This window comes from Notolabrus celidotus, chromosome 21 (genome assembly GCF_009762535.1).
Source record: "Notolabrus celidotus isolate fNotCel1 chromosome 21, fNotCel1.pri, whole genome shotgun sequence".
NCBI lineage: Eukaryota > Metazoa > Chordata > Actinopteri > Labriformes > Labridae > Notolabrus > Notolabrus celidotus.
In genome coordinates this window covers 19,626,969-19,648,817 of record NC_048292.1, presented here as the reverse complement: position 1 = coordinate 19,648,817, position 21,849 = coordinate 19,626,969, and the positions used below count along the sequence as shown (strand labels likewise).

Below are 21,849 nucleotides of genomic sequence, written 5' to 3'. Positions count from 1 at the left end.
CTGCAGGGGTCCTCACACCGCCTCTGACTGACACACCATGAAATCTCCCATATGGACCTGACCCCAGAGACACAGAGTGGAGCCACGGAGGCTGCTGGGAGCGGGAAGAGAGGGCTACGTCTGCAAACAGCACGTTTAAACAGCACTCCTCCTCCCCCTCCTCTCCGCTCCTCCTCCTCCCCCCTCAGTAATGTGATTTCCACTCCATTGTTTCCTCCCCGGTGGCGTTGTCATGGGGTAATGAAATTAAGCTCCGTTCCTGCTCCCGGTGAGCCGTGGCTGCAGGCCGATGCTGTGACAGGACCACATGCTGACAGCAGCACAAACCTCCACCAGCACGCCGCTTCAGAACTGCTGACTCACTCTTTAATCCCACACATGCCCAGTGATACGACCTGAGACCATGTACCAGGGAGTAATTAGTTCAGCTTTGAACTGAAGATTTGACCTGAAGCCTTCAGATTAAACGTACAACACCGGTCAGTGGATGTAAAGACTGAGATCAGGGAACAAGGTGACGAGTTTTGATCTACTGTTTCAGAGACGGTTTCCCTTCGACCCTCAGTCACCAGATGCTTTGTTTCTCTGAGTGTTTCTGACCTCCTGACTGACTCCTCTTTATCCTGAAGACGGCAGTTTGACTTTATAATCCTTAAGTTGTTCTGTTATATCTCAGACTAATCATCAGTGGACGGATTTATTGATTGAGTTGACCATGAGTTGTAAAATGGGATCAGTTTCTCATTCATTCTTGTGTCTCTTTCCCTGACAACAATCTGTGAATGTTATGATCTTTACATGAAAGCTGTGAATAAAAAAAATGTCTAAAACTACATAAACATATAAAAGATACATGAACACAACTCTGACGTTTGCTAACGATCCTCTGATGCCTCCAGAGGGGCATGAAGATAATAGTGAACATGTGTTTATGTTCCTGGCTCTGATTGAATTGATTCATACACGTAGGGATCTGAACGTGAGACGCTGAATGTTTTAACGTGTCCCCTCAGATAGAGGAAACATAGATTATCTTACTGTGGGTGCCGAGAAGCTTAGCGGGATCAGTCGGGGTCACAGACTGAGGAACTCTGTCCCTGCAGCGATGTGTCGGTCGGTGTGTGCTTCGTCCTCACAGTGACGGGGCCTATCAAGGCAAATTGCTAATTAACAACAATCAGAGAGCTGCTACAGACGGAACCCTTTCCCTCCGTCTGATGGAGAATGTTCCCTCACAGAAACAAAAGCCATTCCCCTTCATGAAGTACTGTTCCTTTGGGCCGGCGGTCCTGCAGCAGAGAACATAATTAAAAGGGAACTGCGGCGTGGAGCTGAACAATGGAGCTATTAAAGAGCAGACAGACAGCAGCCTGTTCAACGCTGATACTGTAAACAAATGAGCAAAGTTATTACCCACAATCCTTCAGTCATCAGGAGGATTCAACAGCAGCTGATTATCTCTGCCTCTCATTATCTCATCCTGCTGCTTTTACAGTCCTACAGTCTGGACCTTTATTATTCTGATGAACATTTTATTATCTCAGTCTGTTTAAGTCCTGTTCCTCTTTCTCATCCAGTACAGAGCACTAACAGCAGAACAATGAGCTCCTTTAATAACAGAAATCAGCTTCTCTCAGTTTAACAGCAGAGACGGAGACGTCCAACAAAAACCAACACGAGTCAAAGATTCGTGTTCACGTCATCTCTGAATGAGCTCAGGAGTTCATGAAGGAGAGGATGAAATGGTAATAAATGCATTTAATGGACAAAGAGAAAAGTAAACATAAAGTCTGAAGATGTTGGACACAGTTTATCCTCTTTAAACCTGATAAACGTATAAACCTGGAGGTCTGACAGACTGATAGTGACTGCTCTGCTTCTTCCTCTGTCTCCTGTGAGACTGCAGCATCACACTCAGGTGGGTGCACACAGAATAACCAGGGGTATACCTGTCACTCATGCTCCTCAGACTTCTGGAGGGATGAAATTCAGCGGCATGGATGACGTCTGACAGCCGAACACTCGAGAGCTCGTCTGAATCCTGACTGCTGCGAGCAGAGATCAGGATCCATGGAGCACGACGGACGAGCCGACAGCCGCAGAGACGAGCATCTGACCGTGAACCAGATCTCTCAGAGAGGAGACCTGACAACGCTCGTGAGAACGGGCTAAACTGTACGCAGATACAGGTCAGCTGTTCACTCGATCAGCTGTTTACTACACTCAGATGTTTTCTGTAGACAGCTGTTCACTGCACTTAGCTGTTTACTACACACAGCTGTTTACTACACACAGCTGTTTACTGCAGTCAGCTGTTCACTGCAGTCAGCTGTTCACTGCACTTAGCTGTCCACTGCACTCAGCTGTCCACTGCACTAAGCTGTTTACTGCACTGAGCTGTTCACTGCACTCAGCTGTTTACTGCAGTCAGCTGTTCACTGCACTCAGCTGTCCACTGCACTCAGCTGTCCACTGCACTAAGCTGTTTACTGCACTCAGCTGTTTACTGCACTCAGCTGTTCACTGCAATCAGCTGTTCACTGCAGTCAGCTGTTTACTACACTCAGCTGTTTACTGCACTGAGCTGTTCACTGCACTCATCTGTTTACTGCATTCAGCTGTCCACTGCACTCAGCTGTTTACTGCACTCAGCTGTTTACTGCACTCAGCTGTTCACTGTAGTCAGCTGTTCACTGTACTCAGCTGTTCACTGCACTCAGCTGTTCACTGTACTCAGCTGTTCACTGCACTCAGCTGTTCACTGTACTCAGCTGTTCACTGCACTCAGCTGTTCACTGCACTCAGCTGTTTACTTCACTCAGCTGTTTACTGCACTCAGCTGTTTACTGCAGACAGCCGTTTACTGCACTCAGCTGTTTACTGCACTCAACTGTTTACTGCACTCAGCTGTTTACTGCACTCAACTGTTCACTGCGCTCAGCTGTTTACTGCAGACAGGTGTTTACTACACACAGCTGTTTACTGCACTCATCTGTTTACTGCATTCAGCTGTTTACTGCACTCATCTGTGTACTGCACTCAGCTGTCCACTGCACTCAGCTGTCCACTGCACTCAGCTGTTCACTGCACTCAGCTGTTCACTGAGACGCAATTTGGAGCTTAGTCTGAACATTAGAGCAGCTGTTACAGACACTCAGCACTCTGATACCACGACACCATCACAGCACCAGTGATTAGAACAGACTGTGCATTACCCACAATCCTTTGCTGCATATCAGCACTGATTGATTTAAATATGCGAAAGACGGAAATAACACCAGTGAGCCTGAATACACTCAAACTGTCTGATCTGTACGAGAACCAGAGAACATAAAGTGTTTCTATAACCTGACAGAGTTTCTATAGAATGTGTAATACCTCCGCCTCTGAGTCAGGGCTCTGGATGTGAATACTCGTCAGTCGTTGAGCATGTGTATCCTCACACTTCAGAGTCCTGAGTTCAGGTAGTTAAAGTCTCTCCTCTTCTCTGCAGCTCGTCCTCTTTCTCTCGCTTTGCTTCAGGAAGTTCACCTGTCAGAAAGTGCTGACCTCACACATCCTGAGGCCGTTCTCTCTCTCCTCTCGTCCTCTCAGTCTGACTGTATCTCTGCAGATAGAGTATGGATCAGCTGATTTACTGCAGCGTGTCTGATCAATGGAGTGATTAGAAACGCTCTCACACTTACAGACAATCAGCTGAACTCTGCTGGAAGCTCTGTGTGGTCTCAGCTGTTATCAGAGGAGGAAACCAGCTCCTGATTCATTCTAACTGTGAGGGATGAAGAGCTTTGAGTTTAGCGTAGCTTAACACAAAGACTGTAAACAGGGGAAAATGTTAGCCTTTATTAAAAAAGAATATATAGAAAATAATTTGCCATCATATAAACTTCTTCATCACCACAATTTAACTCTCCGTTGGTGTCCACTTACCTGAACATGTTGATCTGAATATGACGACCCTGATGATAAGACATAAAACAGCACTGACTTCCTGCATCTCATTGATTCAGTTTATCGTCTCTGTTGTTCATATCTTCAAACCTCTACAGCTGGTTGTCCTCCTCTCTGATTCATGCAGCTGTAAGCTAACAGTACAATCATAGGACATTATAACCCAGAAGGCACCTCTCCGTCAGCTTGGTGGTTTAACCTGCTTCAGTCCTTCAGTGACCTGCAGGATGTGACCCTGACAGAGAGCGTGCTGAGGGCTGATGTGAGCTGACAGAGCGCCCGTCAGGCTGAGGGGAGCATCACTCACCCTGACCTACATCAGAGAGCCATCAGCGTTTCATCGACACAAAGACCAGGATCCAGGTTCAGATGATTCTCAGTCTCACCTCTGCATCGCTCTGACGCCGAGTCTGACGAACACAGGATCAGAATATTCAGAGTAAAAACACGTCAGGAGGAAGCTGAGCACACATCAGATCTGGGACATGTACTGACAGGGAGGATTCCTACAGACCGTCACAGTCCACTGTAGAGGTCATAGGTCACAGTGTGTGACTGACGGGCTCCTGACAGGACTTCCACATGGAGTCATTCCTCACGAAGTCATGCACGACGTCAGCATCTGCATGTGTCAGACTGAGCTGAGGGATCTGCAGACGCTGAGAGAGGGAGGTTTTTGTTTCTGAGCGTAGACTGAGAGACGCAGTGTCAAATTGTCCATCTGCTGTCAGGACGGACACGGGGAGGATGCTGACGTCAGAGTTATGAGTGATGAATATCAGAAACAGATTTACGGTTTGACCTCAGTGATGATGAAGGAGCATGTTAGACAATCTTTGTCTTTGTTGTTCCACCTCATCCTCTCAGTCCGAACACTTTGACCTTCCTCTCCTCCTCATGCTCCGAGTCCTCCCTTCATAGATCTCTTCATCCATAGCTTTAATCTCTCGGTGGAGGAGGAGTGTGTTCTAGCTCAGGGCTCTTCTTCTTCTTTCCTCCTCTTCATCGTTCAGCCTGTCACCATCATTAGCCTCCTGCAGAGCGAGCTGCTGTCCTCATGACCTCATTCAAACTCTCTGTGTCTCAGTTTGTCTCTTTACAACATTACATTTCAACACTTGAAAAAGTCTGTGAACATCAGACACTCAGGGATGCAGATTTGCAGCGGTCGGCTCCACAGAGGTGCAGATCATTGCTTTAAGGTGCATAATGTTGCTAGGTTAGAAGAGTTGCTCACCGCTCCTGTAGTGAGCGTTACATCTGTTTTAAAGTCCTCTGTCTGCTTCACGTCTTCATATTTTCATGTATTCATATTTATTTCATTAAATTACTTTTTGCAAAAAAAACATAAAAACAAAGGAGAGGAGTCACGACCTGAAGTCAGCAGCAGCTCCTGAACACTGAACACTAAAGAAAAGTCTGTCCTGCTATCATTGTTGATGAACGTTGATTTCTGAAGTGCCGCCCCTTCTTGATTTTGATTGGTCAATGAAAGAGAACTGACATTGATGAGGGCAGGGTGATTTCAGCCGAGGGTGTGGTCACAAAAATCAGCTGCATTGATCTGTGATGGTTGTATTATGGATTTTGGAGCTGCCAACATATAAAAGCTTCTTCAGGTTATATCTCCTGAAGCTGAACCTCTCTTCTTCTTCTTCTCCTGTTTCTCCTCAGACTTGCGGAGAATGACGGCGGGCTTCATGGGCATGGCGGTGGCCATCATCCTGTTCGGCTGGATCATCGGCGTGCTCGGCTGCTGCTGGGACAGAGGACTCATGCAGTACGTGGCCGGTCTCCTCTTCCTCATGGGAGGTGAGTCAGACGATTTCATCCATTAATCATCCTCAGACTGTGAAAGAGAAGAAAGAGGAGGGAGGAAAGAGGAATGAGGAAAGAGGAGGAAGGAAAGAGTGGGAAGGAAAGAGGAGGGAGGAAAGAGGAGAGATGAAAGAGGAGTGAGGAAAGAGGAGTGAAGAAAGAGGAGGGAGGAAAAAGGAGTGAGGAAAGAGGAGTGAGGGAAACGGAGTGAGGAAAGAGGAAGGAGGAAGAGACGAGGGGAGAAAAGAGGAGGGGGAAAGAAGGGGGAGAGAATAGGAGTGAGGAAAGAGGAAGGAGGAAAGAGGAGTGCAGAAAGAGGAGTGAGGAAAAAGGAGGGAGGAAAGAGGAGTGAAGAAAGAGGAGGGGGGAAAGAGGAGGGAGGAAAGAGGAAGGAGGAAAGAGGAGGGATGAAAAAAGAGTAAGGAAAGAGGAGTAAGGAAAAGGAGGGAGGAAAAAGGAGGGAGGAAAGAGGAGTGAGGAATGAGGACTGAGGAATGAGGAATGAGGAACGAAGAGTGAGGAAAGAGGAAGGAGGAAGAGACGAGGGGAGAAAAGAGAGGGAAAGAAGGGGGGAGAGAGTAGGAGTGAGGAAAGAGGAGTGCAGAAAGAGGAGTGAGGAAAAAGGAGGGAGGAAATAGGAGGGAGGAAAGAGGAGGGGTGAAAAAAGAGTAATGAAAGAGGAGTAAGGAAAAGGAGGGAGGAAAAAGGAGGGAGGAAAGAAGAGTGAGGAATGAGGAAAGAGGAAAGAGGAATGAGGAATGAGGGACGAAGAGTGAGGAAAGAGGAAAGAGGAGGGAGGAAAGAGGAGTGAGAAGTGAGGAACGAGGAGTGAGGAAAGAGGAGTGAGGAAAGAGGGGAGAATACATAAGGGATAATGTATAGTTAGCATGTAGTCATGGGAAATGGAACCCGATTGAAGCCAATCGGCAGCGGCAGCCATATTGCTTCTGTCAAGCAAGTGTGACGTAAAGAGGCGGGCTTTGAGCCTCCTAGCCAACAGCTGCAGTGTTCCTGCAGGCAGCTGTGCCTCTCATTGGAAGACTAGTCATCTCAATATCTTCCAAATTGCCGTGTTAGAAAAAAATTCACCCCCCTCACAGTGAGAGGACATCGAGAAATGAGCTATTCAGACTACACTCATCTTTTGTACCAGGCTGTAAACATGTTTATTTCTGCTGTAAAGATCGTCTTTTTCCCATTCATGTGTATGTGACTTCCGGTAGTTCCGGAGCCAGCCTCAAGCGGATCCTCGATGAACTGCAGCTTTTAACACTTCCACATTAACTCTAACTGGCTAATAGTAGTTAGCATCTTAGAGCCGGCTTCCCACAATGCAAAGTGGGAGCAGTACTCATGGCGTTAGTTTACCTGCGCAGGAGGAGGCTATGATGACGTGAGGACAGATCTGTGAAGGTTTGAGCTTTACTTTAGTATCACAGATTGAAAAGAGGAAGGTACGAGGGCATGGTGTACTCTGAGCTTTATATGAAGACAGGCTAGCTTCTGTTTACAGTCTTAATGCTAATCTAAGCTAATCTAGGCTAAGCTAACCTTCAGTAGAATGAAGATGGAGTAATATTTTCATCTGCCTCTCAAACACTGAGTGGAAACTACCATCAACACTGCCTGTAATATCACGGTGAACAGCTGTGTGTGTGTGTGTGTGTGTGTGTAGGTGTGTGTGTGTGTGTGTGTGTGCGCGTGTGTATGCGTGTGTTAGTGTGTTCTCGGGAGTGTTATAGTACTGATTTAGTCTGATGAATGACTAGTAGTATGCAGTATATGAGTGTGCATATTCAGCCCCCGCAGCCCTAAACACACAGACACACACACACACACACACACACACACACACACACACACACACACACGGCCCAGCGTGTCCCACTTTCTGGCTGTGGACAGTCAGTAGTAACTGCACGCACGCACACACACACACACACACACACACACACACACACACATACATGCACACACACACACACACACACACTGAGCTCTGGCAGGCGGCGGCTGCTCTCCATTATGATGCTTCTTGGATTAGAGCGCTGCCCTACAGTCGTATAATGAACAGGCAATTAAAAAGTCAATTATATTTCTTGGCACTAAAAGCTGAAGAAATAAGCCGGGTCGGTCTACAGCGGCCAAATCACAGCCTAGCAGCCGCAGGGTCGCACTGCTCCCAAAACCAGGACAGAGTTAGTCTGCAGCTCGGTCCAGAGGAAGGATCCTCACAGAGACACATCAGATCAGAGCCCATGAAGGGGTTAGCAGTAGGCTCTCATGGTCCTACAGTACACTCAGATACTTTTATTGATTCAAATATCATCCAGGGAGAGATCTGACGGAACAGAACCAGATTAATCCACTAACAAACCAGGATGCAGACTCAAACGAGGGAAGAGGTTTGAGTAAGGGATGGATTTATTTTGTGGGTTCACTTCTTATTTCACGGCTGTTGTGCCATCGTCATGTATGTTCTACGACCCTGATTCAAATAAAGTCAGGGCGCTGTGTTAAATATAAATTAAGACAGAGTTTGATGGTTTGAATGTCATTGACAGCCTTCATTTAAAGGGACAGTCAGTGATTTTTTAAAGTGTGTTTGTACATTAACATCAGTGTTCGTGTCAGAGTTTGTTAAAGTGAGTTAAATGAGGAGGTAGAGCTGACCCCGTCTGCAGAGCCTGATAGTCCAGCTTCTGTTCTGGTTTATCTATAAAGGAGCTGAGCTCACCAGTGCCCCCTGCTGTTGGTTTACATAATGTTGATGAGAACCTGGAAGTGTTCAGTGCTTTGCTTTGCCGTCCTTCATGTTTGCACTATTCTTAGATGTCTTATTGCAAACTGACATTAAACCTGATGATTGTAAAATGTTCCTCCTTTCTCTCAGTCTCTTGTTGTTTCGTGTTTTTGAGTGTAAGACTAAAGAACTTCTGAAATATGATCCCCAAACCTTGATGTAAATATGAATCATGCTGTGTCGTGTTTTTCTGCTTGTGTCATGGCCATCTCTACGTCTGTTGTTTCAGGGACCTTCTGCATCATTTCTCTCTGCACCTGCGTGGCTGGTATTAACTTCGAGCTGTCCCGTTACCCACGGTACCTGTACGGTCTGCCTGACGACATCGGCCACGGCTACGGCTGGTCCATGTTCTGCGCCTGGGGCGGCCTCGGCCTCACCCTCATCGCCGGCTTCTTCTGCACCCTGGCCCCGTCTGTCCAGCCGATCCCTCGGTCCACCTGCCCCAAGTCCCGACAGGAGAACGGCACCGTCTGCTAAGAGCGGCACCACCAGACGATGACTGAAGCGCAGAGCGACAGAGAAACTGTTCCACATCCTCATCCGTCCGTCCGTCATCCCCCTCTCCTGGGTATTTTTTTTATCGGTGTGTGTGTTTAAAAAATGTCTTGATCTTGAAAATAACAAAAAACTGAAGGACTTAAGAAATATTATCAAAATTTGAAGTTGTGCTTGTTTTGTTGTTGTGGAGCAAACGCTGAAAAGGACCATGTGAGAACTCTGAGAGGAACCCACGGCGACCCACTGACTAATGCTGGACTCTGATTGGTTGGAGGTCTGATGGACTTGTCTCCCGTGGTGAGGAGAGCTTTGGGAGTGTTGGTTTAAGACAGTCAGGTGTTTGGTCGAGACCCAAGGAAGTGTCTTGTGAACTATTGAAGCTTCTTACGGGACGGACTATAAGAAGACCAGACCCCAAACTCTGGACCAGCTGGTCTTGGATTATGTGTTCAGATCCTCGGTCCCTTCGTTGTTGGGATCTTGGTAGCTTGGAGGTCTGGACCGCCTCTCTTGTACATTACTGTACAGAATACTCCAGAGACACCAGGACCCGTCATGTTGGACCATCTTCATCCTCCTGTAGCTGATCCCGATCCGTCTGATGATCCCGATCCATCCGATAATCCGTTTAGCGTTTTCTACATCCTGTTTCCTTTTTACTGACCTTCATGTCGTGAACGAACCGTTGACTGTTCAGAGCAAATGTGTTTGAGTTCTTCCATTCTTGTCATAGAGGTAAACTTGTGTTTGTGTGTGTGTGTGTGTGTGTGTGTGTGTGTGTGTGTGTGTGTGTGTGTGTGTGTGTGTGTGTGTGTGTGTGTATGTGTGTGTGGGTGTGTGTGTGTGTGTGTGTGTGTGAGAAGGTGTTTGTTTTGCAGTCTCTTCTGAAAACAGTTGTAAAGAATGATCAAACTGAAGTGGAGTCCGCCTCTGAAGCTTTGATCAAGATGATAAACTGGGACGATGAAGAGGATTTAAAGGAAGTCTGGATTTAAAGCAACAAACCGATCAGAAACTATGAGCTCCCTCTGAACATGTTCTCCTCCTCCTCCAGCTCTCATGTCTCTAACAGCATCAAAGCACAAGGTTCAAACAGCCTCAGTCTGAATGAGACTCAGACTGCTGAATCTGCAGGAATCCTCCAGACCTGCAAACATTCAGAAACACAAACACACCGAACACACACAGAATACACACTGAACACACACCAAACACACACCATCAGGAGCTCCGATGTTTCTATGCACAGAGAGAGAGAGCGTACACACAGGGACCAAACACAGCAGTGTCAGCAGAGCGCCAGAGAGCCTTCATACATACAGGTCACTATCCACACAGTCAGACCAGATCCATCTGATGAACCAAACCAGACCCAAACCTCTTCAGAATCTCTCTCTGCAGTGATCAGCTTCAGCTCAGTTCATTTCATAATCTCTGCTGCGTTCACACTCAGTGTCCCTCGACTGAAGCATTCAGACCCTAAAGTTTAACAAACTCTCCCTCAGTTTTTAGGTTGTGTCTGACAACGACACTAAAGGTGCTTTTCCACCAGAAGTTCCAGGAACTTTAAGCCCCCAGAACTATACTCTTCCAGGAGCTAAATGGTTCCTGTGGCCCCATTGTTGTCTGCGGTTGGACCAGGGAGGTTATACAAATCAGAAAAAAGTAACTGCACTACACCACCTGACCAGTAGAGGGCAGTAAGAGAGAGATGAAGGCAATACAACAAAGATGACACCATAGAAGGAGACAGACAGGCCGACATCATTAAGAGCGATGCTACAGTTAACCTGTTAGCATGAAGGAAATTACTGTTTTGCTGTTTTTGATCCTGCTTTATTGCAGATGGATTCATTGAATCAACACTTGGAAGTTGATGAGCGCGAGTAGCAAAGACGTTTCAACATGTCAGAGATAGACTGGTGTTCCAGTTTAAAGAGCGACCCTGTTAACTCGAGACTCTCAGCATCCCTCACAAATGTCTTTAGATGATCATTAAATATCTGATGAGGATATTTGGACATTTGAATAAAAACTAAACTGGGATGCATTCCCAAGGACTCCTTCTGTGTTTCAACAGCTGTTGTTAACTTCACAAACACTAACAGGTCTCCAGTTTACAGGGTCACTTTTAAAACCTTAACACCGGGAGCTGACAGAGACGCATTCACACTATCAGGCTCCGAGAAGACCAATGTTCAGGAGTTATTAAACCAAGTGAATCACAGATGTGTGTGATGTTATTGTGGACGGAGGGGGAAATAAAACACTGAGGGTACGTTCAGCATTGCAGGCCCCGCCCCCAAAGTTCCAGGAAATTTGGGGGCGGGGCCTGCAATGCTGAATGTTTCTGATTAGTAAAATTCTACCCCACCTGAACAGTGACTTTTCAAGGGGAGATTAGATGAAATAAGACCCTGGTTCCTGCTGTTGAAAAGCACCAGTAATTGATTGACCCATCATAATCTTCAGCATTGCAGGCCCCGCCCCCTAAAGTTCCTGAACCTTTGAAATGTACTACCTCCCGAGCAGGGACTTATCAGGGGGAGATTAACTACCCAGGAACTAAATTTAGACCCTGGTTCCTGCGGTGGAAAACACCTTTAGTGTGGACGCTGCTGTAGAAACTCTCCATGCTCTGGAGTTTGTGAGTTCATTTCCAAACAATTCTGTTGATTCTGGAGATCTTCATCCAACATTCATGCTCGTCGCGCAGGGATCCGTCGGCTGTGTTTATTTTGTAAGAGAAAAGCTTTTCTGTCTCATGTCATGAATTAAAGAGTCCAACCCTTAAGTGGAAGACCTGTGCAGTATTATCAAACATCTAACGTGCCATTCAGCAGCAGCTACAAAAAAAGGCATCATGACGATCGACTAAAGCAAAATGTGATCATACCTCAAGTCTAACCTCACCATGCGATGCATTAAACTCTGTCATGTTCACTCCCTCAGAGTTTGAGAGGCTGCACATCTTCACGTCTGATCTCATCTGAACATCTCAGACAGCTTTAACACGATGATCTAATAATCATCTTCAAACAGCAGGTCTCTGCAGATCAGATCTTTAATGTGCCGTTATCTCATCATGGAGACGTTGCTCAGACTACACAGTGCAGGACGGCCAGCCTTTAATCTGATTATAACGTATTAATAACATCCTCATCATGAGTTCACTGTTGAAAGACTTCACTGAGATAACCTGATAGAGAACCATTACCTCTGAGACATAATGAAGTCACAGCGTCAGAGGAAACACACAGCTCCGTTGTACATCTGAATAAGATCAATAAGATCAATAAGATCAATAAATTAAATAAGAACAAAATTAGATAAGATCAATGAATTAAATAAGATCAATAAGTTAAATAAGAAACAAATCTGAAGAAAACAGATCTTGGAAAATATTTAAAGAAGTGATGTGAGCATCTTCATTAGAGCGACATGAGAGAGATCAATAACAGAAGTCTCTCCTCCATTCATCCTGTCATCACAGTGAAAATAGACTTTAAGGACTTTTAAATAAAGTCTTTGAATCTAATGAATTCATAAACTAAAGATTCATTGGTTCATTTTTTAAAATGCTGATTGATAAATATTGATCACTCTGGGCCTCCGTACATCTCCAGGTTAATGCCACAGACTCCTATTGATTCAGTCAGAGGAACATCATCATCATCATCATCATGTAGAGAGAGGAAGAGGTGAGATGATTTTATAAATTATATCTAAAGATCATCATACCTGACCCTGACACCTAGACTGGATCTTTACTGAGCACAGTTCACTCTCTGCTGTCAGATAATCTGATTCAAAGGAGATTATTCCTCAGATTATTGATCCTTCAAACATTATCTTCATCATCAACTTATCTAAAGGATAAACATGAACTCTGACGTCACATTCAGAGAGAGGACGAGTAAAACTGAGACAGAGAGAGAGAACAAGAGAGAGAGACTGCAACTTCCACTGTGGACAAACCTATCACCCTTTAACATCAGTAACGTGTCTGTTCAGTAAACATAACATAGGAGAAAAAAAGGAAATGTTCTACTGTGGAATGTAAAATCACAATAAATCTCGTCAATGTGTTTACTAACGCTGTGTGCCGTGTTTGTGTGTGATGTCACAGATCAATAAGAGTAAACAACAGAAAATAAACATCAACACATCTCATCATGAGACTCTGCTCACTGATGATGGTTTAGACAGAAGAGATTTTAGTTTATTGAATAAAAGCAGAATAATCAGCATCACCACAACCTGCAGTTTCTCCAGTGTCCACTAGAGTGAGTCTCCTGTAGTTCTTCCAGTGTCCACTAGAGTGAGTCTCCTGTAGTTCTTCCAGTGTCCACTAGAGTGAGTCTCCTGTAGTTCTTCCAGTGTCCACTAGAGTGTGTCTCCTGCAGTTCCACCAGTGTCCACTAGTGTGTCTCCTGCAGTTCCTCCAGTGTCCACTAGAGTGTGTCTCCTGCAGAAGACACTCTAATGGACACTGGAGGAACTGCAGGTTTTTTACTCTCACTTTCAACATGTTGTTACTGCTGGGATGAAACACAAAACTCTGTTAAAATCAAAGTCAATTCCTGATGTTAATTTAACCTGCATGGTATTCAACCCTAATTCTGAATTAATCTTGAAGATATATTCATATTTCATTGTTTAATTCTTAGAAATAACAAACAAATGATCTCGATTTGGATCAGCGTTTGACTCTCAGGACTTCAAGTCATGTTGCATCAACCTGTCAGTGTCAGTAAAGTCTGCTCTGTCCATCAGGGAGTTTCTCTCTCTGTGTTTTCTGAGTGGACTGTGGGTCTGGTGTGGGATCAGGTTTCACTTCTGGTCTGCAGCAGCGTGTGGATGATTAACCGCAGGCCGGCAGCAGAGCGGTGGAGCTGCTGTGGTTCTGAGATCATTACGAGCTGGCGCTAATGAGCGTGTGCAGACAGCAGGCCTTTCAGTTACCATGGATCTATGAATAATAAATACTAATTGACAGGATGACTGTTAGTCGACTCACTCATTAACCCCACAGCTCGTTTCCACAGGAAGAGCGAGGCAGAGCGGCGACCACGGAAACCTTGTCACGGTTATTATTGTTTGTTTCCAGAGTTCATCTGACGAAGACTTCAGTCACACTTTAAAGTCTAAACCTTTAACACACGTGATGAAGAATAAACCACCTTTCTGTTTCTGCATCTTAATGAGCGCGGCGGGCAGCGACCATAGACTGTATAAAATATGGATGTAGTATCTGTGACGTCACCCATCTGTTCCTGAGTGCTGTTTTGAAGCAAATCGACGGCGGCAGCCATATTGGTAATGCGGAACTCAACTGGGCAGAGTGTGACGTAGTGTGAGCCTCCTAGCCAACAGCTATGTGTTCCCGACCGGGAGTCACGTCAGTCATGTCCTTATTTGGGCAAAAACTCGGAATCTTAATATCTTCTGAACCGTCACGTTAGAAAAAAATTCACCCCCCGTACAGTTTGTGCCATTAGAGATTAGCTTCGTAGGGCCAAGTCGTTTTTTGAACCAGGCTGTAAACATGTTTATTAATGCTGCAAAGATCGTCTTTTTCCCATTCATATCTATGTGGTTTCCGTTGTTTCTGCAGCCAGCCTCAAACGGATTTTCAATGTATTGCAGTTTATAACACTTCTGCATTGGCTTCATCGTTTGAGACCAGAGTTTGCCGCTTGGCAGCGACACACACTGACATCAACATCACCCCCTTCAGGCGGAGTCACCGACTGCACCCTCTAACAGACAGAGTTAACTAGGCTGAGGTTCTCTCCACCTTAACGAGGGTTAATCACCTCTACCCCCATCACCTCAGGGTTTAATGATGAAGAGGGTCTGCCAGAGCAGCCTCACCTTCATCAGCTGGTCCCTCTGACTCATGCATCGAACCAGAACCAGACTCGGCATCAGCTCCATCGTTTCGGGTTTGTGACCACACACAAGGAATTTGACTCGGTACTTCTTATGCTGACAACTTTCCTCTCATCTCTCAAACTGTCTGAACGTTTTAATTGTAAATGTTAAACATTATTTTGATATATTTGAGGAAGTTGGAGCGTCCACACCCTGAACCTGGTCTGAAACATAAACCTGTCCATGTAGAGATGAAGGTTTTTTAGCCTCTAAAGATAAACACATTTTTAAATGACAAGTCAAAGATAGATTAAACATCCATCACTCTACCTTCTGTCAGCATCATCAGAAACACTCAGAGAACACTCATACTAGGTGTTAATGTGATGAAATTCATTCTCCCTGAGTCGATCAGGATCAATACCTCTCTGCTGGTCTCCGAGACGGGCTGGAGGTCAGGGGGGTTAAAATATGGAGGACTGAGACCATGCTAAATTAAATTAGCATCTGGCTGTGCAGAGGGATACCATGTGCTGTAAGGAGGAGTTTATGTTAATGAGACCTTAAACACAATCCTTCATCTCTGCTGTCTGAACTTTGAGGATCCATAAACACTGAGTTTAATCTGCAGATGGACGTGTCTCGGTGCTGACGTCAGATCACTCAGGGACCTTCATCAGAGACCTTCATCAGAGACACTGGAGTTAAAGACGGTCTGATGTTCTGTAGCGTCTCTAACTGCAGAGTAAATAAACGATGAGTTATTATTATGATGATTATAACTCAGACTCAGATCATCAGAACAGACATAGATAAGTAAAGTCAGTGTCGTCTGCAGATATTAAATTTAACCTGCAGCAGAAACTTTCACACAGAATGAATCAGATACTTGGGGTGCCGTTGGCCTAGCAGTCGAAGCTCACGCCCCATGTACAGAGGCGATAGTCCTGAGGTTGCAGGTTTGATTCCAGCCTCGGCCATTTACTTCATGTCCTCCCCCACTCTCTACTCACCACATTTCCCGTCTCTCTTCAGCTGTCCTGTCAAATAAAGGTGAAAATGCCCAAAAAATATAACTTTAAAAAAGAATGAATCAGATACTTTCACTAATCTCTGAATCCTTCATTTATGTTCATTAAATTAAATTAAATTAAATCTCTTCGTTATCAACGTCAAAGTTTTTAAACACAGACTGAAACCTGTCCTCAGTTTCAGTCAGATAGGTGGAGCACAGTGAGGGGGCGGAGCCAGGAGTTTGGACAGAGGTGAGTAAACTGACTCCAGCTGAGGAGAGATGGAGTTTGTCAGGTATCATCAGCTGTGTTCTTCTCCTGAGAATCATTATGAACTTTAGAAACTGACCCACTAGAGTGAGGATGTTTGAACCCTCTTCAGGCTGCAGGTATCTGATGATTTATTACCAGTTATTGTTCGATTGATCGAGTAATGAGAAATATGTTACTCTGTTTTTTTTTATTAAAGGAGTTTTTATTCAAAGAGAAAATAAGACTTAAATAAACGACAAACTGTTTCCTTTTTTCAAATAAAATGTTTATTACTTAAACTGTAAAAATATCTGTTTCTGTAAATGATTCATGAGAAGCTGATAAAACAGAGTTATTATAATATAGTTAGTATAACAACAGTGAACGAGTTCCTGAAGTTATCGTAGTGATAGTTTCATTCTGATCCTCTCAGTTTAACTCTTTAAGTACTCAAGAGAAGGTTTCACATCTAGAGACTCAGAGTGGAGTTATTATAAATCAATACACTGATCAGAGTCACAGAGATCAAACACAGCCTGTTGACACATCACAGCTCAGTGTGATCCTAACACCAGACAGAGCATACAGCCAATAACAGACAAGGATCCAGGGGGGCCAACAGGGGGCCATGGCCACCCCTGGATCTGCCCCTGTCTGTCTGAATGCATGTTAGCAGAGCAGCAGGGCTGAGAGAGGTACCGTCCTGGGTCCTGAGTCCTTAATAACCTGCAGATTACATTCAATACAGCATCCTGATCTCAGAGCCACATCCAGAACCAGACCTTTCTAACATCTGCTGCATGCAGGACTCAGAGACCTGCAGTCCTGTCAGTGAGCAGGTGTTCAATACCCATACCTGCAGGTATGAGGTCTACAGCGTGGTCAGTAGATGACTGGTGGAGGGGTGACAGTCTCAGGGTCAGTACAGGTCTGGTGGAGGGGTGATGGTCTCGTGGTCAGTAGAGGTCTGGTGGAGGGGTGACAGTCTCAGGGTCAGTAGAGGTCTTGTGAGGGGCGACGGTCTCAGGGTCAGTAGGGGTCTTGTGGGGGGGGTTATGGTCTCGTAGTTAGTACAGGTCTGGTGGAGGGGTGACAGTCTCGTCCTTTGGTATGAGCGGAGACGTTAACACTATCCCAAACTGCTTCACTAAGACCCCGGGGATCTCCTCATCTGAGAGCTCCCTGGTCCTGGTCTCCAGTTCTTTCCCCTCTGATGGGTAGGTGGCGCTGGTCAGTCTGTGGCCAACGAAGGTGAGTCTCCCTCCGGGCTTTAAGACCGTGCAAAAGGACTTACAGAAGATCACAGAGCAGGGGGAGCTCTGGTGGTACTCACACATCTCTGCAAAGTCCTCCAGACTCCGAGGATCCAGAGTGAACTTGTACATCTCTGCCCAGTCTCCATCAGGTCCTCTGTTCTCCTCCTGCTGCCACTCCAGGAAGTACAAGTCCCCGTCCTGTCTGATCCGGTACACCCTGTGGCCCTGCTCTTGAGCGGTGCTGGTCTCCAATGAAAGGGGGGATGTAAAGCTAGCACGACCTGAGCCCACATCACAGAGCCAGCGCTGCCCACCCAGGGTCACCATGGGGATCAGGTGTTCAAAGGGGGGCCCATAGAAACCAGCCCCACTCTTGATCTGAGCCGAGAGCAGGGTCACCCTGTAGCCCAGCTGGTCCAGCAGCCAGGAGAACAGCCCGTTGTTCTCATAGCACAGACCTCCTCTGTGCTGCTGCACAATCCTTTGGTACCACAGAGGGAGGTCCACGTGGACCCGACCCCCGCTGTGAACCGTCAGGTTCTCAAACGGGACCGACAGCTGGTGGAGGAGGTGGATCGACTGGAGCACGTCAAGGCTGGGCACGTCAAGGCTGGGCACAGAGGGGCCCGAAAACCCGATACGGGTCAGATATGTCTCAACGTCCATGTCAGCCGGAGACTTTTTAACTGTTTATACGGAACAGATTTATTACTGTGACCCGTAACCCCAACTTCCTGATAACCTACAGTTATAAAACTGTAGTTCTAGTCTGCCATCGTTTACTTCCTGCTCTGGAGTTCATGATCCGCGGACACATGGGCTCAGCGGACACGGGGGACACGACCCCCCGCAGCTGCCGCATCTGTCCTCGCTGCCCCCGCAGTTTTCTGTCCGCTCAATTCACTTTAACGAGTCTGAGGTCGATTTTCCAAGTGTTCCTGAACGCACCATGAGTGGGCGGTAAAGGAGCGTCTTGGTTTGTTGTCAGAGCGGAAGTGACGCTCCACCTGCTGCTTCTGCTTCTACCTGAAGACCCGGATGTGCTCAAAGTTTACACTAAACATACAACATCAAGCTGCTCCCTGTGTACATAGCTAACAATGATGGTGAGTCATAAGGTTTGGAGGTCTGCTAACTTAGAGGGTTAAATTTCATTTTTTATTGTATTAAACCCTCTACTTAATTTATACTCAGTTTATTTACACGTCTTGTCCTTATCTGCATAACTGTGACAGAAAGAGAACAAGGCTGCAGCATCTCTGACAGTCAGCGGGCTTCACAGGGAAGGACAAGTGATAAGTGGATAAAGAAATACTAACAGGCAGGATGAAGGTGGATTTTAAATTAACTGCCTGGACATGAGGGCTCAGGGGAGCAATGATAGATTCACCTGTAGTAGATAAAACATTATAAATTGGCTTCTCTGGTGTCCTTCCAGTGAAAAACACATAAAAGTTGTTCTGGTAGATGCCCTTACAGGGGATAATGTGTCCTCTGGGTGTCCCTCAAATGTATAAAATGTAAAAAAAAAAGTGTCCTCTTGATTTCTCTCCATATTGAATGCAGGAAAGTGCCCTTTGATGCCCCTCCAGTGAATTAAATGTAAAAAAAAGTTCACACAAAAATTTGAAAAAGTGCCCTCTGGATGCCCTTGTAGTTAATTATGTTATGTAATATAATCAATAACATTGAAATATGTCAATAATATTGTATTTTTCTTTTATAGAATTTAATTTCCACCACAATCAGTCTCTAAAATATTCACTACGATGCAGGAATCAAGTGTTAGATGCTCAAGATGCTCTTGCCCTCCAGTTACCCATTCCTCAGTGTATTAAAATTAACCCTAAACTGTGAGTATCAAGGATTTTTGAAGGAAGTGCCCTGCTTGGTCTAGATGTTTAGGCGCCCCATGTACAGAGGCTCTAGTCCATGCATCTTTCTCCGCTCTCTGCTCCCCATGTTTCCTGTCTCTCTTCAGCTGTCCTATCAATAAGGAGAAAACATGCCCAGAAATATATTTAAATAACAATAATAATGATAACCCTAACAACAAAATAAAGAAAATAAAATTTTATGCTCAAATCTGAACTTTACCAGTCCGTCCCCTCACTCCTGAGATGCTGGCTCCGCCCTGCACTGAGTTCAGAGTCCCCCGTCCTGACGTCTTAACCCAAAGTTCATTAATCTGTGGAGGTGATCAGGTTTGATTTAGAACCAGCTTTCAACCCTCATCAGACTGTTTCTCCCCTCATCAGACTGACTCTCTCTTTCTCTCTCTCTCTCTCTCTCTCTCTCTCTCTCTCTCTCTCTCTCTCTCTCTCTCTCTCTCTCTCTCTCTCTCTTCTAGGAGCACATATTTGATCAACTCTTATGCCATGTTCCTGTTTGGCCTTCTGGTTTCTCCTCTCCAGGTTTCCTTCAAACTGAAACAGACTCAGCTGGGATCTGACCTGAGTACTGATTTCTGAAGCTCTCTGTTAAAGCCTGACTCTAACACCCAGGTCTCAGGTCAGTCATCACACACACTCCCTCAGAGTAAACATGGTCCTGAAGCTAGCTGCTGCTGGTGCTGGTGTTTGGATTCATTTAGCACCTGAGGCGTCTCTGGAGAAAGGCCTGAGCCTGGACCAGGTGCTGAACAGAAACCAGCTGAACAGGCTTCTTTCTCTGGATGTACTGGAGCCTCACACATCTGCTGTGTGCAGAATAACAAATGATGTGCTGCCCCCCAGTGGTCAGTAAGTAAGGAGTGTTTTCCCACAATGCAGTGCACTAAATGATGTCATGCCCTAGATGTGTCTGAGCTGCTTTCTGCTCTTCCTGCAGAGACTCTGAAGAAAACTCACCGCAGAGATCCTCTGAAGGACTGAGACGTGAGTCAGGGTGAGGACACCTGAGCAGAGCTGTGTGTCTGCTGCTGTAGAGAGGTCACACACACACACACACACACACACACACACACACACACACACACACACACAGTTCTGTAGTTTCTTTGTGATTAATGCAGTAAGGTCTGAAACACTGCAGGGTGCATCTGTCCCCCTGTCCCTCCGTCCCTCTGTCCCTTTGTCTCTCTGTCCCTCTGTCCCTCCATCCCTCCGTCCCTCTGTCCCTCCGTCACTCTGTCCCTGACTGAGGTGATGGTCATGTATCAGGTGCTCAGGTGTGTGTGTGTGTGTGTGTGTGTGTGTGTGTGTGTGTGTGTGTGTGTGTGTGTGTGTGTGTGTGTGTGTGTGTGTGTGTGTGTGTGTGTGTGTTCTCTTTGCTGTCTGATCCTCAACAACCCCTGAAGTCATCTTTCAAACATGTTAAACCATTCACTGAGGACCTGGCCGATGTTGTCCAGGTGGGTCCAGTCCTCGTGTGGGTCCAGTCCTCAGTCACAGATTCTTGTGTGAAGCAGACCCTTACGGTTATGGAAAGTCCTAAGGTGGTCGGGTTCAGTCCTCTTTGGAGGAGTTCTAGAGAAACAGACTCTGAGGATTGTAGATCTAATGTGGAGCAAACTGAAGACTGATTGGCCCATGAGGCTGTGTTCACTGAGGCCAGGAGGGGGCAGCAGAGAGTCATTGTCACAGAGCTGCATGTGTCTGCAAACCCAGCTGCAGATTCAGGACCACATGTATGGGACAGCAATCCTAAGACCCTTATTGTTTGCTTCAACACCACCTAGTGGACTGAATTACTGCATATGTAGAAAAATAACTGTCAAAACAACACAGAGTCTTAGAGGGTCTCAGAACATACATTAAAGTGTAGTTAATGTATGAATTAAATCAACTTGTTTCTTTATCATCATGAGGAATTCATATGACGGACACTTTCACTGATGAATCTATTAAAGCTGATTTTAAGGAAGTGAAACTACAACCACCTGTAAGTGTTTGTATTCCCCTTATGTTCCTGCAGTGGAAATAAATCCCTCACTTTAAAACAGATTCATTATTTCAGTATTTTTAATCAAAAGTATCAAAAATCTGCTGCTTCAGAGTCTCTGATGGAGGATCTACAATTAGTGTTGGTCGACTCTGGCAGGGAGCAGCATTTAAGACTGATGGGTTGACAAGTTTGATCTGAAGTCTTCACACTAAGACTCATTTGAAAGTAATAATATAATGAGAATAATCTTTACTCATACAGCACTTATCAAACCAGGATTACAAAGTGCTTTACAAATAAAGAAAGCAAAAGACAATAAAAGAGAAATGTGAGGAAGGAAACAAAACAATGTTGGAAGAATTAAAACAACAAAAGATGAACACAAAAATCTGAAATATAAAAAATATAAATAAAGTTATAAAATCCTCCCAGTTATACTGATGCTAACTGTGGTTTGCATTTTTCATTTTACATTTATACCAATAAAAACAAA

The 21,849-nt window shown here is 45.4% G+C and overlaps 2 protein-coding genes across 2 annotated transcripts in view; one reads left to right on the top strand and one right to left on the bottom strand.

Moving 5' to 3' along the window:
* The window catches only part of tmem178b (transmembrane protein 178B), a 93,186-nt gene extending 80,020 nt beyond the window's left edge, over window positions 1-13,166 (top strand). Inside the window, exons 3-4 of the mRNA XM_034673779.1 lie at window positions 5,626-5,763; window positions 8,802-13,166. Of these exons, the coding sequence (XP_034529670.1) occupies window positions 5,626-5,763; window positions 8,802-9,052 (389 nt within the window). The 3' untranslated portion in view covers window positions 9,053-13,166. The remainder of the gene's footprint in view (window positions 1-5,625; window positions 5,764-8,801) is intronic.
* A 3,319-nt stretch (window positions 13,167-16,485) lies between these two features.
* LOC117805351 (arylamine N-acetyltransferase 2-like) lies at window positions 16,486-18,447 on the bottom strand. Its single transcript, XM_034674043.1, has one exon. The coding sequence runs from the start codon at window positions 18,135-18,137 to the stop codon at window positions 17,283-17,285; it is 855 nt and encodes a 284-aa protein (XP_034529934.1). The 5' UTR covers window positions 18,138-18,447; the 3' UTR covers window positions 16,486-17,282.
* Between the last annotated feature and the right edge of the window lie 3,402 nt (window positions 18,448-21,849).